This window comes from Mirounga angustirostris, unplaced genomic scaffold (assembly GCF_029215605.1).
Source record: "Mirounga angustirostris isolate CCGP_5_RB_7025 unplaced genomic scaffold, mMirAng1.0.hap1 SCAF_12, whole genome shotgun sequence".
Taxonomy (NCBI): Eukaryota; Metazoa; Chordata; class Mammalia; order Carnivora; family Phocidae; genus Mirounga; species Mirounga angustirostris.
Genome location: NW_026991720.1, coordinates 46700478 through 46719813, shown reverse-complemented (window position 1 = coordinate 46719813; position 19336 = coordinate 46700478). Strand labels below are relative to the sequence as shown.

The 19336-nt window shown below is 40.3% G+C and overlaps 1 protein-coding gene across 3 annotated transcripts in view; it reads right to left on the bottom strand.

Annotated features, from left to right (window-relative positions):
• Positions 1 to 1025: 1025 nt before the first annotated feature.
• The window catches only part of CPVL (carboxypeptidase vitellogenic like), a 124818-nt gene continuing 106507 nt past the window's right edge, over positions 1026 to 19336 (bottom strand). For all 3 annotated transcript variants that reach the window (XM_045864509.3, XM_064575110.1, XM_045864510.3), the window contains one exon: positions 1026 to 1282. In XM_045864509.3, coding sequence (XP_045720465.1) covers positions 1178 to 1282 — 105 coding nt within the window. In that variant the 3' untranslated portion in view covers positions 1026 to 1177. The remainder of the gene's footprint in view (positions 1283 to 19336) is intronic.

The following is a 19336-nucleotide window of genomic DNA, read 5'->3' as shown; positions in this document are numbered from 1 at the left end:
GTTTGATTTTATGTCTGGTAGTATAGGGGCACAGTGAGAGATATCTATTTAAAAAAAAAAAAAAACCACAAAGGGAGATCACAAACCTGAATGAAATCAGGCACAAAATGAGAAATTAAAAGAACCCAAAATATTTGCAGCAAGAACAGGCTTTGACTTTTCAAATTTAGTTCTCCAGTGAGCCAATTCATAAATGGGTAAAATGAGGGAGAAATGATGTTGAAAAAGCCAAACATGCTGGGGAATTTCAGAGGTGAGAGCACGTGTTGCATAAACAGGAGAGATGTGCCAAAACGGGGGTATTTTAGTTGGAAAATTACTAATGTATGCATATTTATAAATATATGTATTTTGATGCCAGATTGTCTCAAATTTTCAACAATTATACAAAATCAGTTTCTTCCTTATTTGGCTTAAAGAAGTACAGAATTTAAAATGGCTCATAACTAATGCAGCCTGCAGGCTGTTTGATAAACGTGTACACTTGAAATGAGCCAACACACTGCAAAACCAAAAAGCAAAAAACAAAGAAAGACAAGACAAAGATTCAGTGTGTTCTTTGAGTAAGAACCTCTGCGTATCACCAATTGGTACATTATTACTTTTATATATAAGATTTCTATTTCAAAGAATTCCAAGCTACCTTTCTTGCTAAGATTCTCCACATTCCAAAGTCTTGCCCACCACTATTATGACTGCACCCATTCCTCTGTAGTGATAATTAGATGCTCTTACCCAATGTACTTACCAAACACTTTCATATGCATACTATGAGACAGACTCTTCTGTTATTTACAGAACAGGATGCTCTTACAACTTTATCCACTTACTGCACTTACTCTTAGAAGGAATTAAAAATTCCCATTCAGGGCCTCAACCTTCCATATATCCCCTTGTATCTGAAACAGCGTCTCAGAATCCATTCTTCCCATCCGTTAAGTTAGAAGAGGTCATTCTTACTCATGAGTAGCATTTTCTTAAAGTTAATTTTGTAATGAACCCTCTCCCCCAAAACAGAACCTTCCTTGTTTCAAGGATAAATTTTTATTGATGGGAAACATTTTAAAGATATAAAAAGATAATTTTCTTATTTATAGGACAGTTTCCATTTTGGAAATTTTCTTCTCAAAGATTAAAACCCCTCGATGTTCTTTCTTTTAGGAAAGCAGTTTATCCGTCAATAAGGATCCCATCCTCTCTCAAAAATGAATCGATTAATCATGTCAAAAGATCTCAGAGGCTGGTCATAGGGTAAAATGTGTCCTCCACCTCGAACAATTACCTTAGAGAAGAAAAAGAAAAGTTTAGAGAAATGGATGTTCTACATGAATGGAAAGTTTTAGTTCAGATTGAAGTATTCTTAAAGCTTCCATGAAATACAGAACATATTCTATATCAATCCATGCCTTTGGATATGCTGATTGTCTAAGTTTTGATAGCTTTAATTATAGGTACTTTAAGGTAGGAAAGGTTTACACTTGTGTGGTTGTTTAATTTAACAAAAAGATGTGTTTATCTTTCACATTTATGGAAACTTGAAAATTGTCTTTTTCCTTTTGGGAGTGAGCTGTCTGCTAGTCCGTGCTGTGTTATTCGTCCCTGGTGAAGCCCCTAAGGTGTGAAGACCTATCCTGGGGCCCTCTCTGCCACCCCAGCTGGGTGAAGGAATCCACCCACCTCCCCCTTCAGTCTGCTGAGCCACGTGGCCTTCATACTGAGCTCTACCTGCCATATTAGTCTTGGCCATTAATACAGGGGATATTTTGATTCTCCAAAAAATTAAAACGACAAACATGAGAAATCCTTGACACCTGAAATTTTTAAAAGGCCATTTTTTTGAGTAGCACAGAATTAGAACATTCTTTTTTCCTAACATTTTATTCTGGAAAAAAATTCAAACATAGAGCAAATCTGAAAGAATTTCATAGACTTACCGCTTAGATTCTCTCATTAACACCCACTTTACTCATTTTCTCACACTATCCAACTATTAATCCATCCTATCTTTTTGATACATTTCGAAGTCAAATATGGTTATCAGTCGACTTCCCCCAGATTTTATGTCAAATTAACACACAATGAAATGTAGTTCTGTTAAAGTGCAGACTCGCTGAGGTTTGTATAGTAGCGGATACCTGGGTCACCTAACAAGATACATACAGCATTCTGAAACACCTAGAGTTAAGGTGAGTTCAGACCCTTGTGCTTGGTGCCATACTGATAAAAAAGAAAAAAAATAAAAGCAAGGGCAGGGTCGGGGGGACTCATCTCTGTATTCGGAAAGCCTCTGCTTTCAGCAGACGTCCCAAGTAGAGGGCAAGGGGAGGCCTTCGTGATTCAACACCGAAAGGGAAAGAACCGACACAGTGTTGGCAGGCCCCCTGCAGGAGAGAGCGGTGTGGTCCGCCACGTCCTATGGCATATGTGGAAAATGGGCAGGAGTTAGTAGTGGATGAAGGAGCAAACACAGGCAGGAAAGGGATCACATTCAGTAAGTTCTAGCTGTTAAATCACAATCAGCAAGTAAAGGCCCCTTTGACAAGGCCCTTCATAGCTTGTTTTACCTGCCTCAATCAGAAAGGAATTGAGACAGAAGAAAACTACACATATATTTACATAGTGCATTTAATATATTAATAATCTACCCCCAACACCCAGCGTCTTATGACCTTGCTATGCAGTAAGTGGGATCATGAGGATTAGATGAATTTTGCTTTGCAGCTCACAGCTACACAAGTTGTGCACTGCACAACTAACTGCAGAGAGCACTAGCAACCTCGGTGACTGAGTGATATGGAGTTATTAGGAGGCTTGTCCAAGTCACCCAATTATAACCGAGAGAATGAGCTGGCACCTGGCTTTCGATGCACACACCAGTGTTTTTATTCAAATCCTAGTATTTGTATAATAATTCTTTACATTTGAACCAAACTTTATAGCTTAGTCATAGGACATTTCACCTGGCTCTCAGCAGCCCTCTGAGGCAAGTAAGGGAAGTAGACCACCATTACAGATGTGAAATTGGACTTAACCCTCCCACGCAATTGGAAACACCTGCTGGATGGCACACCCATCAATGGCCATTTGTGCCTTAGAGAAATGGATGTTCTACATGAATGGAAAGTTTTAGTTCAGATTGAACTAAATGACAGAGGAGCCCGTCTGCTATTTGCGTACAAGCTTGTGTCTGGAAACCCAATGTGTCTCACTTTGTCACGGACTGGAAGTCAACCTATGTGTGACATGAGCCCCTGCATGTGACTCTATAAAAACTTTTGTTGCCCCCACAGTCCCAGGCTAGAATTCTCTTCCTGTAGGTTCTCATCCAAATCTCCGGCTCTGGCAGGAATCTGATGAGTGATTCTATGCAACTTCAGCTCAGCTAAGGACACTTAAGGAAGTCATGTTCGTGACAAAACCCAGCTGCTGCCTCCACTGGAAATGAACCTGGCAGCAATGGTCCAGAGCAGCAGTAAGCTGAATCCAAGAGCTAATGGTCATCCTGTCTCCTGGGCCAGAGCTGCAGCTAATGGGGGGTAACATAGTGCTTTATGGCCTGGGCCTGGACTCAGGAGGGCAGGAGCACGACTCGAGGCACAGCAAGCTGTGTGACCCTGGGCAAATAACTTACCTGCTCTGAGCCTCAGTTTCCTTCACTGTACAACAGAGAAAAAAGTATTACCTCTTGGGATAGTTGGGAATTACGGGAGCAATCAATTAGTGGAATGATGTACACGGAACACTTAGCATAGCACCTGGATGGTACTCAATAAATATTAACCATTGTCATTATTCTTTCAACAGTTATCTCTACTCAAAACCCAGGATCAAAATGCTTGTATCAAACTACCCTAAAACACTGTGTTCCTATGTTAGCATTAAGAAATCTTGGGGGGCACCTGGGTGGCTCAGTTGGTCTGCCTTGGCTCAGGTCATGATTCCAGCACCCTGAGATCAAGCCCCGCGTCGGGGTCCCTGCTCGGTGGGAACCTGCTTCTCCTTCTCCCTCTGCCTGCTCCTCTGCCTTGTTGTGCTCACTCTCTGTCAAATAAATAAATGAAATCTTAAAAAAAAAAAAGAAATCTTGGTTTCAGGGAGTTGTTTAAAACAGAGGTTCTCAGACTAGAATGTGCATCATAACACCTGAGCTCCTTAGAACAGACTGCTGGGCCGCACCCCTAGACTTTCCAGCACTGAAGGTCCAGGGCAGGGCCTGATAATTTGCATTTCTAACAATTCTAAGGTGATGCTGATGCTGTTGGTCCAAAGACTACTCTTTGAAAACCGTTGTTTGTAAGAACCTTTTCCATTCTGTGACAAACCAGGTAATTCTCTATTTGTATCAAGGGAGAATACAAACAGAAATTTGTTTAACACCTACTCATGGCCTCACGTTAGTGTATTTCTCCTGATCATCTACTTTCCTGGTATTTACACACACACACACACACACATACACATTCTATGACCGTGATAAGTGGTGAACAAGAGGTGATAAGGTTGGGTATTACAATTCTTCTCAGTAACCTGCCTGACCCCCAGTCCATTTCTGAGCTGCCATATGTAATGACCAAATGTCATCATGAACGGTGTCATTAAGATTGGAAAGAAAAGCTCATTTGGGAACAAAGTCTTTTTCACACACCACAAAATTCTAAGGTATGTTCCCTAGCATACTGACAGCATTTTACCGATGTTAACCTCAAATAAATTTATGAGTGCTGGAAAAAAAACAAAAAACCAATCTGTTGTTTATCGCCAAGCTGCTCACCACTCACAAATCAAGGTCACAAACCACTCCATGGTTTTTAGAGGTGTGTAACAAAATGTGACAGGGCTGTGATTTTGTATTTAAATGTGACAAGATTCATCCAAGGCTCCCTGGATAGAAATGGTCTCATCATCAGAAACTGTATATGTTGGGTGTTTCCACATGAGAGCTCAAACCTCTAAACTCATGTATTCCAGATGTTCTGGGGGGTCAACAGATGTGTCATGAATTTTAAAAGGGTTATGCAAACACTTTAAAGCTTCATTCCACTTTATTTTTTTAGAAAAAGATACAATCCTCCCTGGAACCGGAAACATGGACCTGGCAGCAAAGGTCTCCCAGTTGTGCTGTTAGAGGTGGTAAGATAGACAGGGAAATTCACACTGGGAGTGTGGGTGCAGCTCTGTGGGGGAGACTTGGTGGGGGTCTTGCAGGAGCAGATGTCTGGACTTTCTCTGTCACTTAGCATAATCTCCTCCAGTTCTATCCATGTTGATGCAAATGTTGGGTATTGATCCTTTCTGATGGTTGAGTAATATTGGTTGAAGGGCATCTTGGCTCCTTCCACAGTTTGGCTATTGTGGACATTGCTGCTATGAACACTGGGGTGCATGTGGCCCTTCTTTTCACTACATTTGTATCTTTGGGGTAAATACCCAGTAGTGCAGTTGCTGGGCCATAGGCTACCTCTATTTTTAACTTTTTGAGGAACAGTAATCAGACAACAAAAAGAAATAAAAGATATTCAAATTGGCAAAGAAGAAGTCAAACTCTCTCTCTTTGCAGATGACATGATACTTTATGTGGAAAACCCAAAAGACTCCACCCCCAAATTACTAGAACTCATACAGCAATTCAGTAATGTGGCAGGATACAAAATCAGTGCACAGAAATCAGTTGCTTTCCTGTACACTAACAATGTAACTGTAGAAAGATAAATTAGGGAATTGATTCCATTTACAATAGCACCAAAAACCGTAAGATACCTCGGAATAAACCTAACCAAAGAGGTAAAGGATCTATACTCCAGAAACTACAGAACACTTATGAAAGAAATTGAAGAAGACACAAAAAGATAGAAAAACATTCCATGCTCATGGATCGGAAGAATAAACATTGTTAAAATGTCTATGCTACCAGAGCAATCTATACTTTCAATGCCATCCCGATCAAAATACCAACGGCATTTTTCAAAGTGCTGGAACAAACAATCCTAAAATTTGTATGGAACCAGAAAAGACCCTGAATCGCCAAGGAAATGTTGAAAAAGAAAAACAAAGCTGAGGGCATCACGTTGCCTGATTTCAAGCTATATTACAAAGCTGTGATCGCCAAGACAGCATGGTACTGGCACAAAAACAGACACATAGATCAATGGAACAGAATAGAGAGCCCAGATATGGACCTTCAACAATATGGTCAACTAATCTTCAACAAAGCAGGAAAAAATATGCAATGGAAAAAAGACAGCCTCTTCAATAAATGGTGCTGGGAAAATTGGACACCTATATACAGAAGAATGAAACTCAACCATTCTCTTACACCATACACAAAGATAAACTCAAAATGAATGAAAGACCTCAATGTGAGACAGGAATCCATCAAAATCCTAGAGGAGAACATAGGCAGTAACCTCTTTGACATTGGCCACAGCAACTTCTTTCAAGACACATCTCCAAAGGCAAGAGAAACAAAAGCAAAAATGAACTTTTGGGACTCCATTTCAGGCTTCTGACACAGGCAGTTTTGCAAGAGGTGGTGCTATTAACTGAGAAAGAAGAAAAGAGGCAGGTTTGGGAGGTGGGCAATATGGGATAAGTTTATAGTTCTTGTTATTCACTACAGGATGATGCAGACACAGGGGAAGAATCTTACTTATTATGGTTTCTGATTTACACTAAAGTTATTTTATTATTTTTTATCTTATTTCATATTTACAAAATCTTTTTGCTTTCAGACACTAACCATGAGTAGAAATGGAATAAATATGCACTCAAATAAAGAATATACGAAAAAAACAAAAGGCAGTTGGGAATGAGAATAAAAAAATAAGCCAAAGCTTGTTAGCAGCCACCTCCTAAAAAAGAATGGGGCAACCCACTTAAAAAAATTCAACAACACCTCCATCTCCCCCGCCAAAAACCAAACTAGAGAACAAGGTTGAGAGCTTCTCCCAAAACACTCAGGGAAAACTTGCGAGTTACCAGTATACACTTCTACTGTAGCAAAGCATTACTGAACAGGAGGGGGAAAGGTGCTCTAGCTGACCAAAATGTAGCCATCATAGTGGGACACATCCCTAGAGTTACCAATACATAGCTTTGGTGCTGACAGTTCCCTAAGGGCTTTCTAGATATACCATCTTAATCAGTTGCAATAATATCATAATTTAGGATTTCCACCTTTGACTTTGAAGCAAGAGCATGTGTCAAACCAACCCCACCCCACAAGAACACTAAAAGCTGAATTTAAAAAAAGAATGCTGTTTGAAAGTATCAGAAAGCAACCAGGACTTGAGAGGCTGAAACTATGGAGAAAAGAGAATCACAGAGAAGTGAACCAAACATTTTGTGCTGCTTTTCTCTTTGAGAAATTCACCAAAGCTTCTCTTGGCAAGAAGCCAAGCAAAAATCGACAGATTAAAGGATGAACAGGTAAGCGGAGCTTAGGGTGCTTGGGAGACCAAAAAATAAAAACAAAAGAAAACCCAAAAGAAACCAAAGATAAAATTTGGAATCGCAGGCTTGTCAAGGAGGCATGGCTCTGGTAAATACCACAGGCTTTCTCTTAGACCCACAAGAGACAAGGTCTTAGAAGTAGTGAAAACCAGAAGCAGGTTGGCCCTCCCCAAACCTGAAATCCAGAACCAAATCACCATGTCAGCCCCTGACTGAAGCCAGTTGATCTGCCCCTATGTTAACTGCCTTTCAGAAAAAAATCAAAGCCTTTTTGGAGGAAGATAACATCATTTTTCATACATTTTTGTCCAGCATTCAATAAGATGTAGTAGGCATGCCAAAAGATAAGATCAAATGACTACAAACCAAGGGAAAAAGCAGAGGGCAGAAAGAGACCACAGGGATCCAGATATTGGAGTTATCAGGTATAGATTTTAAAATAACTATGAACTAATTATTCAAGAAGTTATGGAAAACACAGAAAAGAGAAAAAAAGCCATGGGATGACAAACTATTTAACTATGTTTAACTGGAGTCCTAGAATAAGAAGAGAAGGCAGGCACAGTGCAAAAGACATAGTAAAATACAGAGATTGTGAGTAAGAAACTCCCCCAAATCAATTGAAGTCATCAAGCTACAGCTTTGAGACACTCTATGGACCTAAACTGGAAAAACCCAGAGAAAACTAACCACATCTGGGCACATAATGGTATACTGCTAACACCAAAGACAGAAAGAAGATCTTAAAAGTTGTCAGAAAAAGAAACTGCACTTTCAATAATTTCAAAGCAGCAAGAAAGCTGACTAGTTAACAGAAACAATGGAAGCTAGAAGACAGTGGAATTGTATCTTTTGCACTTTTTTTTTTTTTAAGATTTTACTTATTCATTTATTAGTGAGAGAGAGAGCGTGCGCAGAGGGAGGGGTAGAGGGAGAGAATCTCAAGCAGACTCCATGCTGAATGTGGAGCCCAACGTGGGGCTTGATCTCATAGCCCAGAGATCATGACCTGAGCTGAAACCAAGAGTTGGATGCTCAAATGACTAAGTCACCCAGGTGCCTCTGCATCCTTCGAATTCTAAAAGAAAGTAGCTGTCATCTAGGATTCCCACATAAATGACTCCATAAAGATATTTTCAAGGGAACAAAAAAGAGAAAGAGAGAGACAAACCAAGAAGCAGACTCTTAACTATAGAGAACAAACTGGTGATTACCTGAGGGGAGGTGGGGGGTGGGTGGGTGACATAGGTGATGAGGATTAAAGAGCATACTTATCATGATGAGCACTGAGTAGTGTACAGAATTGTTGAATCACTATATTGTACACCTGAAACTAATATAACACTGTATGTTAACTATACTAGAATTAAAATTAATAAAGAATAAAATTAAACAATAGATAATAAAACAATGTATCATCAACAAGCTCATAGTGGCTTTAAGAAAAGATATTATGTCTCCAAAAGAAACGATGAAATAGAAGGATGAGAATAAATGGCACAGACATTTCTGTGCAACGTGAAAAACAGACTTCTGACAATCAGGGAACTTTTAAGTTAGAAGAAATCTGGTGTTCAATATACCCTGTCTTTTTAGAGAGGTACAAAATGAATGCCTGAGAGGTGAAGACCCTTCAATCAAATCTCAGCCTCATCTCACCAAATCAGCTAGAGGTTTCAATGTGCTATGAATGTCTCTGATTAAAAAAAAGAAAAAAGTCATGGAAATTTTCTCTAAATTAACTCCAAGAATCTCTATGTTAATTTCAGCAAGGTTGGTATGAATGACTGTCTCTTCCCTCGATCATTATCACCAGTGGAAACCTAAAAGCACAGTAGTAGGAAGTGATTCGGCATGGTGGTCAAAAGCATGAACTCAGGATTCAGCAGGTCTGGTTTTGAGTCCAGCTCTGTGACTTTGGCACAGGGACTTAACTGCTTCTATTTTCTCATCAAGGTAAGAATTAGGGTGACCAGTTGTCCCAGTTTGCCTTGGGCTGAGGGATTCCTGGGAACATAGGATTTTCAGTGCTAATGCTAAAAAAGTGCCAGGTGATCTAGAATGGTTTGTCACTCTAAGAATATTTAACTTTCTGTATGGATTCAAAGAGATAAGGCATATTAACCATTACATGGCACTCAATTCACAAATACATAATAAGCTTGCACCACGTGCTGTTATAGACATATACTAAGCACTCAAGCAATAGTCATCATTCTATTCTCTCATTTTTTATTGTCAAAGGAATATTTTTTCCCTTTAAGAGTGGAGAAAGATCAGAAGCTACAATACCAATAAATATGAGATAGTACTACACTTTTTCAGAGGGAAGAATATATATTGTTAGGGAGGGAGACTATTTCTCTTCCAGGCTTTTTTTATTTCCATGCTATGAATTCTTCCTTCTCATGGGAAAGGTCCCAATTAAAGTAAGAAAGCAGATTGAATATGAGTTCAAACTTCTGTCAATCTGCTTGACTTAACTGTCTAATTTTATCCCTTAAACCTGCCAACACCATGATCCATCCCACTCTTTCCCTCCATCCCCTTTACCACTCGCAATGCCAAACACCCTTGTCTCTCCATACAGAAATGTCAGGCAAGCAAGACCTTACTTGTCTTAGCAGAATGGCAAAAAGCTGTTCTGTCTTTTTCACCCTTTTAAGAACCCACTTTGCAACCCAGGATTTGAAGCAGTTGAAAAGTAATCAAAACTTTACGTCCTCCCAGCTTTATATTTGAAATCCACAAGAGGATAAAAAGCAAAATCCAGTTCATTAATTACTCTTACTCAGTATCTAGCTTTATGATTTATGTCTGTAGTTTTCACTGGGAGGAGAGGGCAGGGGTTACAGCAGCAAATGCTCTCTGCTGGGAGTGTTGCGAGGACCTAGAGCCCGACCCATTGTCCTGTGGGGAACAGAGAAACAAGAGCCAGACAACCTGCTCAAGTTTTACCTCCTGCAAACAGCAGTGGGGGATGGCTCCAGCCAGGACAGCCGATTGTGTACATTGCTGCCCAACTTCACACTCGGTGGTGTCATGTTGGTAGCTTGAAATCAGCCACGGCAGGAATATTTACACCATGGAACTTGGCAAACACTATAGATCAGCCCGTTTACCTTCCCACCCCTGGTTCTCTGACATTTTGGCTCTCCTGGGGAAAGATGAAACATTAGAGCATTCTTTCTCTCTCCCAAAATAAATCAAAGAAACATCTATTCAGATCAGTAAATTGTAAGGTCCAAAACTTCTCTGAAATCTTGGCTCAGGAAATCAGATGGGCCAGGTTTCAAATATCTGCAGAAAGATGAGAAGGTCCTGCTGCCTGCTTCCATTCCTGCATACCCCCACAGAATTCTAGTATAATTCGCAGTAATAGTTTCAAGACCACACCACTGCATTCATGGATGTTTCTGTTTGTTTCAGAGCCCCTGTGACATTCCAAAGCTGGTCTGTGTGGGACACCTATTAATCAGAGAGGGTATCTAGATTGAACTGTGTTCCAGACCCACAGCGTAAGGGGACCCCAGACTTGAAAATGTCCCCAGGTTCCTGGAATTGAGGACACAGGACATGCCAACGGGCACAACATTTTTATGATGCCATTGGTTGAAATAAAACAAGGCACACAGTTTTCACTACCAAGCCAAAGACTGTCCAAGGCAAAAATAGTACCCGTGGTCTAGTTGACAATGGGGCAGTATCTTGACAACTTTATTTTGTTTCTTCACACTGCCCCTTTCTCTGCTTCACTCTACCCTCCACCTTGTTTATTTTGGTGCTCTGTTTAACATTTCCACAAGCAATTTTGTGAATCTAGTTACACTGCAAATTAAAACAACAAAATGCTACTGTTTAAAAAGCAACCCCCAATTCCCTCTTTGTTCCTCAAATATCATTAATTTTTAAAACCTATTCTCCATGTGTGGATAATACTTTAAATGTTAGTCTTAGTATTTATTCACTTCCCATAATGAAATGGTTCTCTGTTAAATTTCAATAGATTATTAAAAACCACAGCTAAGAGAAAATTATGCATCATTGCCTAGCTGTTATACCTCAGTAAATAGATTTGCTATCCAATTTATATTTTAAATAATACAATAAATTAGCTCCCTGAGTATTAACTAAGTGCATATTTGGGTAGCTTAATTTAGAAGCATTCTTTTTATGCTAATCAGCCGTCTCTAATGAAATAGAACCATATGAACTAAGAGGACTCTTGGCAAATAATCAGAGTAAAATTGGGAGTTGCCATTGTTTATTATTTCCTTTGTTTTCAGGAAGCAAGCTGTGTGGTTTTTTTTTTTAAAGGAGAAAAAAAAAAAAACCCAAATGCCAAAAATTCAATTTTTTTAAAGGAGGGGACATTCTGGTCAGCCCCTGAGATAATGAAACTTCTACAACTCCTCCCATAAATTTATTTCCCAGAATATTTCTCCTTTCTTCTCCTGTGTAACACAGAAAGGAAATCATCTTCAGCTGACATGAACAATGCATCCTTTCGTTTGAAGGGAATTCTTTGAACAATTCATTATTTTAGCAGGCCTAGTCTGTTTCCTAGAAGACACTTTGGTATGTATGATTGGTGAGCAACCACAGCACTCCTTGAGAACTGCAGTCTGTTTTGTTAAATAAATAAATAAAATTTATTTATTTATTTATTTCAGAGAGGCGGGGGAGGAGCAGAAGGAAAGGGACAAGCAGACTCCCTGCTGAGCAGGAAGCCTGAGGTGGGGCTTGATCCCTAAGATCAGGACCTGAGCTGAAACCAAGAGTCGGCCACTTAACCCACTGAGCCACCCAGGTGCTGGTTTTAAAACACACACACACACGATGGGTGTGGGTATGAGGTAGGGGCCAATTTGATTTTCACTCACCAGATATTCACTGGGTGCTGGGAACTGTGCTAAGGGGTTTGCTACAGAGATAAATGATATGTTGTTCCTGTCTTCAAGGAGCTCAGTGTCAAGCAGGGGAAGAAAGCAATTAAAGAGTTAAACGAAAGAGAAACCCCAGTGTGGTACATGCACTAAGAGATGCACATAGAGATGCAGAGAAGGAGGTATTCTGGGAGAAGAAGGGCTTCCTAGAGGTTTGTTTGTTTGTTTATAAGTAAACTCTACACCCAACATGGGGCTTGAACTCAGGACCTCGAGATCAACAATGGCATACTCTACTGACTCAGCCAGCCAGGTACCCCCTTAGAGGTCATCTTAATCCCTGAAAGGTAAATAGGGGTTTTCTGGACAGCTAGAGCACAAAGGACCTTGTAAGGAAAGGAGGAATCCCATGGGCCATTATTGGCTGACAAAACAGCAAGGCGGGTTTGGGGAATTATAAGGTGTTTTGTTTTGATTTTTAGGATTCTAATGGAGAAGGAGCTAGGGTGAGAATTCAGATTGGGTAAGAAAGCAGAAGCCAGACCTAACCTCTTTACTACTCTATGGAGAGAGTTCAGACTTTATTCTGCAGGTAGCGGGGAGTCAGTTAGAGTGTTTGAACAAGGGAACACATGATCAGACTTGTGTTTTGGCAAAAGCACGGAGAGAAGAGTAGATTGGAGAGTAAGGGGACTTGTTAAGACCAGCTATTGTCAAAGGAAAAAGTTTAAACCACAACAACTTAAAACACAGAGTGTTCTTGAATAGCATCCTCTAATATCTGTGCCTTTTCTTAAAACATCATGAAAGCAAGAACAGTTCCATTTTAGAATGTATAAAGTAGGGGAGCCTCTTTTTAAAAATGTCCTCAAAATGCTGTATGTTTTTTCTTATTGCTTTATATAAAATCAGTGCTTTTCACTTTAAGTAGTTCTTTGTGGTTTCTGTGTCAAGCACTAGGAAATGAATAAAATCAGGCCACTGAGAAGGATTTATAAAGCAGATGTGAGAAACGCTAGCTAAGGAACTGGGTGAGTAATATTTACCAATTACTATTCTTCTTAATTTTTTGGTAAGACACACAGCAAAGCAACTGGCTAAATAACTTCACTTCCTTGCTGTTTTGGTGGGAAAGTGATGGAAGTTGAGCGTACTTGTGTTGTGTTGGGGAAAGATTCAGATTCTCCTCCTGATGGTCTAGGGCTTGCCTACAATCCAAGGCATAAATTGAAATCTATTTTAGTAGTTACTTCTTTATACTGAGCCGCTGTTGGTGAGTTGAAGTGAAAAGGTGCTGAAGGACTGAATTTCTTATTTTTTTAAGTTGGGTATATATTTTTAAAGATTTAAAAAATTGATTTATTTTGAGAGAGAAAGAGAGACAGAGAGAGCACGAGCAGGGGGAAGGGACAGAAGGAGAGGGAGAAGCAGACTCCCCACTGAGCAGGGATCCCAATGTGGGGCTTGATCCCAGGAGCCTGGGATCATGACCTGAGCCAAAGGCAGACACTTAAACCAACTGAGCCACCCAGGTGCCCCGAAGCTGGATATCTTGGTAGCCAACCTCAGCACAGGACATCCGGAAAGACAAATGCATCTACTTAGCCAAAGCAGTGCTAAGACTTGGACATGACATGTCCACTCCAACTTTTTCACTGTGTGTGGAGGCTACAGTCTTTCCATTTGATGCTAGCCAGAGAAGATAGGAAGGACAGCAAGAGAGAAAGAAGACAAATCATGAATGGCAGACATGGGAAAGGACATTAAGCCCCCCTTCAATTTCACAAGCCCACGGGGAAGATGACTAGGGACAAGTCCTAGAGTTGGTGAGGGAGTGAAATAATCAGTTCTCTTCTGCATTACTGGCAAGATTCTAATCACTTTGGAAAACAGTTTGGCATTATCTGATGAAGTTGAAGATGCTCAAACCCTGTGAATGCATCAGTCCCACTTCTAGGCATTATTCTTGGACAAACTCTTGCACACAGGCACAAGGAGGGCAAGAATGTTCACAAAAGCAATATTTGCGGTAGCAAAACACTGCCAACAACCCACATGTCCAGCAGCAGTGGAATGGATGAGTGATATAATCATGCAGTGGGATACTATGTGGCAGTGAAAAAGGAAACAAAGCACAATTGAACCTATCAGCATGGCTGAAATCTCAACACTGCTGAATAGCAAAAGCATGTAATTACAAAATACATACAGAATAATTCCTTTTATATAAAATTAAACATGAAAAGTAAAATATTATTTATGGAGATGTATATCTGTAAAACTATTAATTAAAAAAAAAAAAAAAGGACTTTAAAGGATGATAGAAACAAAATCCAGTTCAGTGGTTCACCTCCAGGGGCAATGAGAGAAAGGGGTGGGATCTGGGAGGGCAAGTTCTTGGTAATGCTGCATTTCTTAAACTGGCTGATAAGTACAAAGGTGCTCATTTATCATTATTTGTTTTATCTCACACAAGTATTATACATACCTTTTGACTATTATTCATTTTTTAATTTAAAAAAAGAAAAGCCACCCACTGATGCTGCCAAACTCACAAAAATGAATCTTTGAAAAAATTTAACATGTTCTCTGTCATGCTCTTTTCCTCTAAGGTAGAGCTGATGAGATGGGCCATGTGTCTAAAACAGTAAGTTGGGAGGATATAGAGAAGCAATTAAACGGAAACAAAAGCAAAAATGGTAAGTCCCCCTCTGGCAAGCAGCTCTAAGAAGACAGGGCTAGTGCCAGAATCTAAACCTTGGGACTCTGGTTGCTGCATAAGAAAATAAATATTAGGAACAAAAATAAACACCCACATCTCCATGCTGGACACCAGAAGAGCAGAAAGTTCACCAACTAACTGGGCTTTTTGTTTTGCTAGATAGTTTTTTACCCTCTAAATCTAAAATCCTATATTCCTCTTCTTCCCTGTTTCCATATGTTAGAGGCTCAGTACAAATGGAAAACAAAACAAAAACAAAAAGTTTGGACGCTTCATTTATTGTCAACAGGGATGTTTCAGATTACTGTTCAACTAGAATGGACTGGATGCTTTAGAAGCATCTCATTACTCAATGTAGCCACTTTTATTTACTATTATTAGACTGTCATGTAGCAAAATGTGGAACATGGTCCCCCGCCCCTCTGTTTCTTCTACCTCTCACCAAGACAGTTTCTTTGTTATGATGTTATAACTGGATACAACTGCTATACTTCCAGGTCTTTCTGATAAATACTATTCAGTTGAGCCCTTAAAACATAGTATCTATTAAGGACCCTATTAGACAGGAGGAGAGCTTCTTGCTCTATGCAAACAGATGAAAAGCTAGGACAGGCAGCAGGAATAAATATTTATTCCACGCTTACTAGGAGCCAGGTAGAGTGTCAAGTGATATATGTCTACCCATAATCTCGATGAATCCTAGTAGCTAATCCCTTCATGAGAGAAATAGGTATTAATGTTATCCCTACTTCACTGATGAAGAACCTCTTGGAGACGTTAAGTAACTTCCCCAAGGTCACACAGCTAGTAAGTGGTAGAGGAGGGTCTGGCACAATATCCAGTCTTTTAACCTCCACACTATGTGGCTTGGGTATGGTGATAGAAGGAGTAAGAATTGCCAAGGTAATAGACTAGAGATAAAATTCAAGTCTACTTGAGAGCTAAACTCATAACTTTTCAATCTGGGGTCCCCAAAGGTGGTCTGTGGTTTGGGTTGGGGAGGATCTAGAAATTAGTTTCAACAATTCAAATAGTCTAATGCATGGGTTCTTGGTCTTTTTTGTGCCATGGACCCCTATGGCGTCAACTGTGGCCTGTGGATACATCTCAGAAAAATGTTTTAATTACATTTTATATATATTTACATATATATTATAGATTATAAATGAACCCATTATATTGAAATTAACAAAGTAGTAAAAAATAAATTGGTGATATAACAATATATGTACTTCTCTATGGACACATTCAATAAGAGCAACCAGTGGGTATGATAACTACTAGAATTTTATTTTTTTAAAGATTTTATTTATTTATTTGACAGAGAGAGAGAGACAGACAGTGAGAGAGGGAACACAAGCAGGGGGAGTGGAGGAGGGAGAAGCAGACTTCCCGATGCGGAACTCGATCCCAGGACCCTGGGGTCATGACCTGAGCCGAAGGCAGACGCTTAACGACTGAGCCACCCAGGCGCCCCACTACTAGAATTTTAAAGTAGCAGTGATGATGATGTTGTTTCAAGGTATTTGCAACAGCATTTGTATTTTTTTTTTTTAAAGATTTTATTTATTTATTTGAGAGAGAGAGAATGAGAGAGAGCACATGAGAGGGGAGAGGGTCAGAGGGAGAAGCAGGCTCCCTGCCGAGCAGGGAGCCCGATGCGGGACTCGATCCCGGGACTCCAGGATCATGACCTGAGCTGAAGGCAGTCGCTTAACCAACTGAGCCACCCAGGCGCCCCAGCATTTGTATTTTATATGAAAGTATTTCTGCTTTCTCTTGGTGATAGAGTCAAAGGTACTGCTAAGGCCACTGTGGTTTGTTGTCTACATTCGTAATGGGAAGAAATGCTAAATTTCATAATTCATAATGGAAGGAAAAGCTATTTAAGTTTGAGGTTAGTGAAAATAAAATGCATTTTTTCCCCTTCTAAGTTCACTGACCCCTTGAATACTAGCCACAGACCCTTGCCCTAGGTTAAGAGCCCTTCTTAAAGAACCTAACAATCACCTAATGAAAATACTAAGGTTACTCCTGATAAAGCTTCAGTCGAAATCACTGCATATTTATTTTTGCTTTGACATTACATTAGCTGTATCAATCCACCCTACTATTTTATCAATTAATCGATATCCAGAAACAAATTCAAGATGCCTTGTGGACACCATCTTCGCTGAGAATGGATCTGGAAGATGTTTACAGCAAACCCTCCTTGATCTAGTTGTATCATTTCTGGAAAGTAGCATAAGACACACTACTATCTAAAGACTTTGCGCAGGAGGACCACATTATTTCAGGACAGCACAGAAGTCGGCTGGGAAAAGGAAGCTAATCTTTTGAATAAATAACAAGAGTTTTTCTATGAGTCTAAATTACCAGTGGTCTATCAGTGTTTCGAGAGAACAAAGACCACTTGTAAATCTACAACCGCATAGCAGGAACTGAGGTCTAAACTTTAGCTTAAGGTTCTGGCTGAGGATTTCAGAGAATTCAGAGCCCTACTAGCAGATACTATTGACTAGAGGGCAGTTTTCTAAAAGTGATGTTTCAAATCAATGGCTGGTTTGTTAAGAGTGAAACTACGTTCTCAAGTGTCTGGTTAAAATAGGTCAGGATTTAGAGCAGTCTTTAGGGATCAGAATGGAAGTTTATCCAAACATAAGCCACATGGGGCTCCTACAAGACAAAGCTATTTTGGCATCAATAGAGGGACAAAAGACATCACAATTTAGGGCTCCCCCAAACAGGATGCATATTAGAATTCCCTAACAAGCTTATATACTAATGCTCAGGTCCTACCTCAGACAAACAGTCAGACTATTTGGAGATAGGGCCTGGGAATCTGTATCTGTAAGGGTTGACACACTGTTTTAGGAAAATGTAGCAGATTAACAATGGTCCCAAATTCTTTGTCATTCTTCTTATTAAGAGGAAACTGACCTTCTTCTGTGATTGGCTTTGACCAAGAGAATGCAATGGAAATAATATTCTGGGACTTTTGAACCCAGGACTTAAAAGGTCTGACATCTTTTGCTTCTCAATTTGGGATACTATCTGCCACGCTGTGAAGCCCAGGCCAAGACACTTCATGGTTAGCAGCCATATGGAGCGAGCACTGGAGAAGGAAGGCCACCTTGGATGTCCCAGCTTTTGCCATATTTCCCGCTGAATGTAGCTGCACGGATGGCCTTAGTGTAGCTCATGTGAGTCAGAAGAACCACCGAGCTGAGCCCATTCCACCCACATAATGATGAGAAATAATAAATTGTTGTGTCAAGCCACTGAGTTTTGGAGTGATCTATTATTCTGTTACTAAATAATTGAAAAGGGGAAATATTTACTGACAATTCTTTATTCTTTTTCCTGAAAACTCTGGCTGTTCCTAACTTGGAATCTTGATACGAATTGGAAAGCAAGGCTGGATCCATCTTTCTAACGCAGACAGAAGACATAATTATACTGAGAGCTTAGGGGAAAGCTTACATTATGCCAGCAAAGAAAGAGCAATATCTCATGTGGTGTTAGGCAAACCACCAGCCCCTGATGTCATCCCCCCACCACACCAACCCTGAGAGCTCACAACTACATTATCTGGGTGGCCTTTATGGTAGAAAGAGATGTACCTTCAGATTCCCCTTCAAGGATGGACCTGCCGTCCAGCCTCCAGCTGTCAGCAGCTCCAGGGGCTGCCTCAGCTGCAGAGAGCAACCCTTCCCAAGATGATGCCCCTCCTGGGGCAGCCTGCGTTTGATGACTGAGTGAGGTGGGCGTTTAAAGTCCTGGACATTTTGGCCCAATGTGGGACGCTGATGGAAAAAGACTTTCTCCAGAGCTCTCTGCCAGGTTGGCCAAGCTTTCTCAGGCCTGCATCACAGTTTGATTCCCTCTTCTGTCAATTCTGCTTCCTCCTCCCTCCTTTAACAGGTGTTGATCCCTAATAAACATCTTGCCCCCAAACTTGGCTTGAATGCATGCTTCTGGAGAACTCAGTCTGTGACTACCATGGAGTTCTCTGATGCAAGTTATCATGATGATGATGATGATGATGATGATGATTTGACCACTATGTTCTGGTTTTCTGCTCACAGTCTGATTCCCAAGCATCTTCCCCAGATCTAGGTCATGGAGACAAAGAACCTATGAATCAGGACATCACTCTTTATAGAAAGCAACAGAGCTGGGAGAGAGGTGAAGACTCTGTGTAACAATCTCTGTAACAAAGCCAAAACATTTTTCCAGGGAATTAGTTGCATTTGGTAATCATCATCTCAAATCTGCT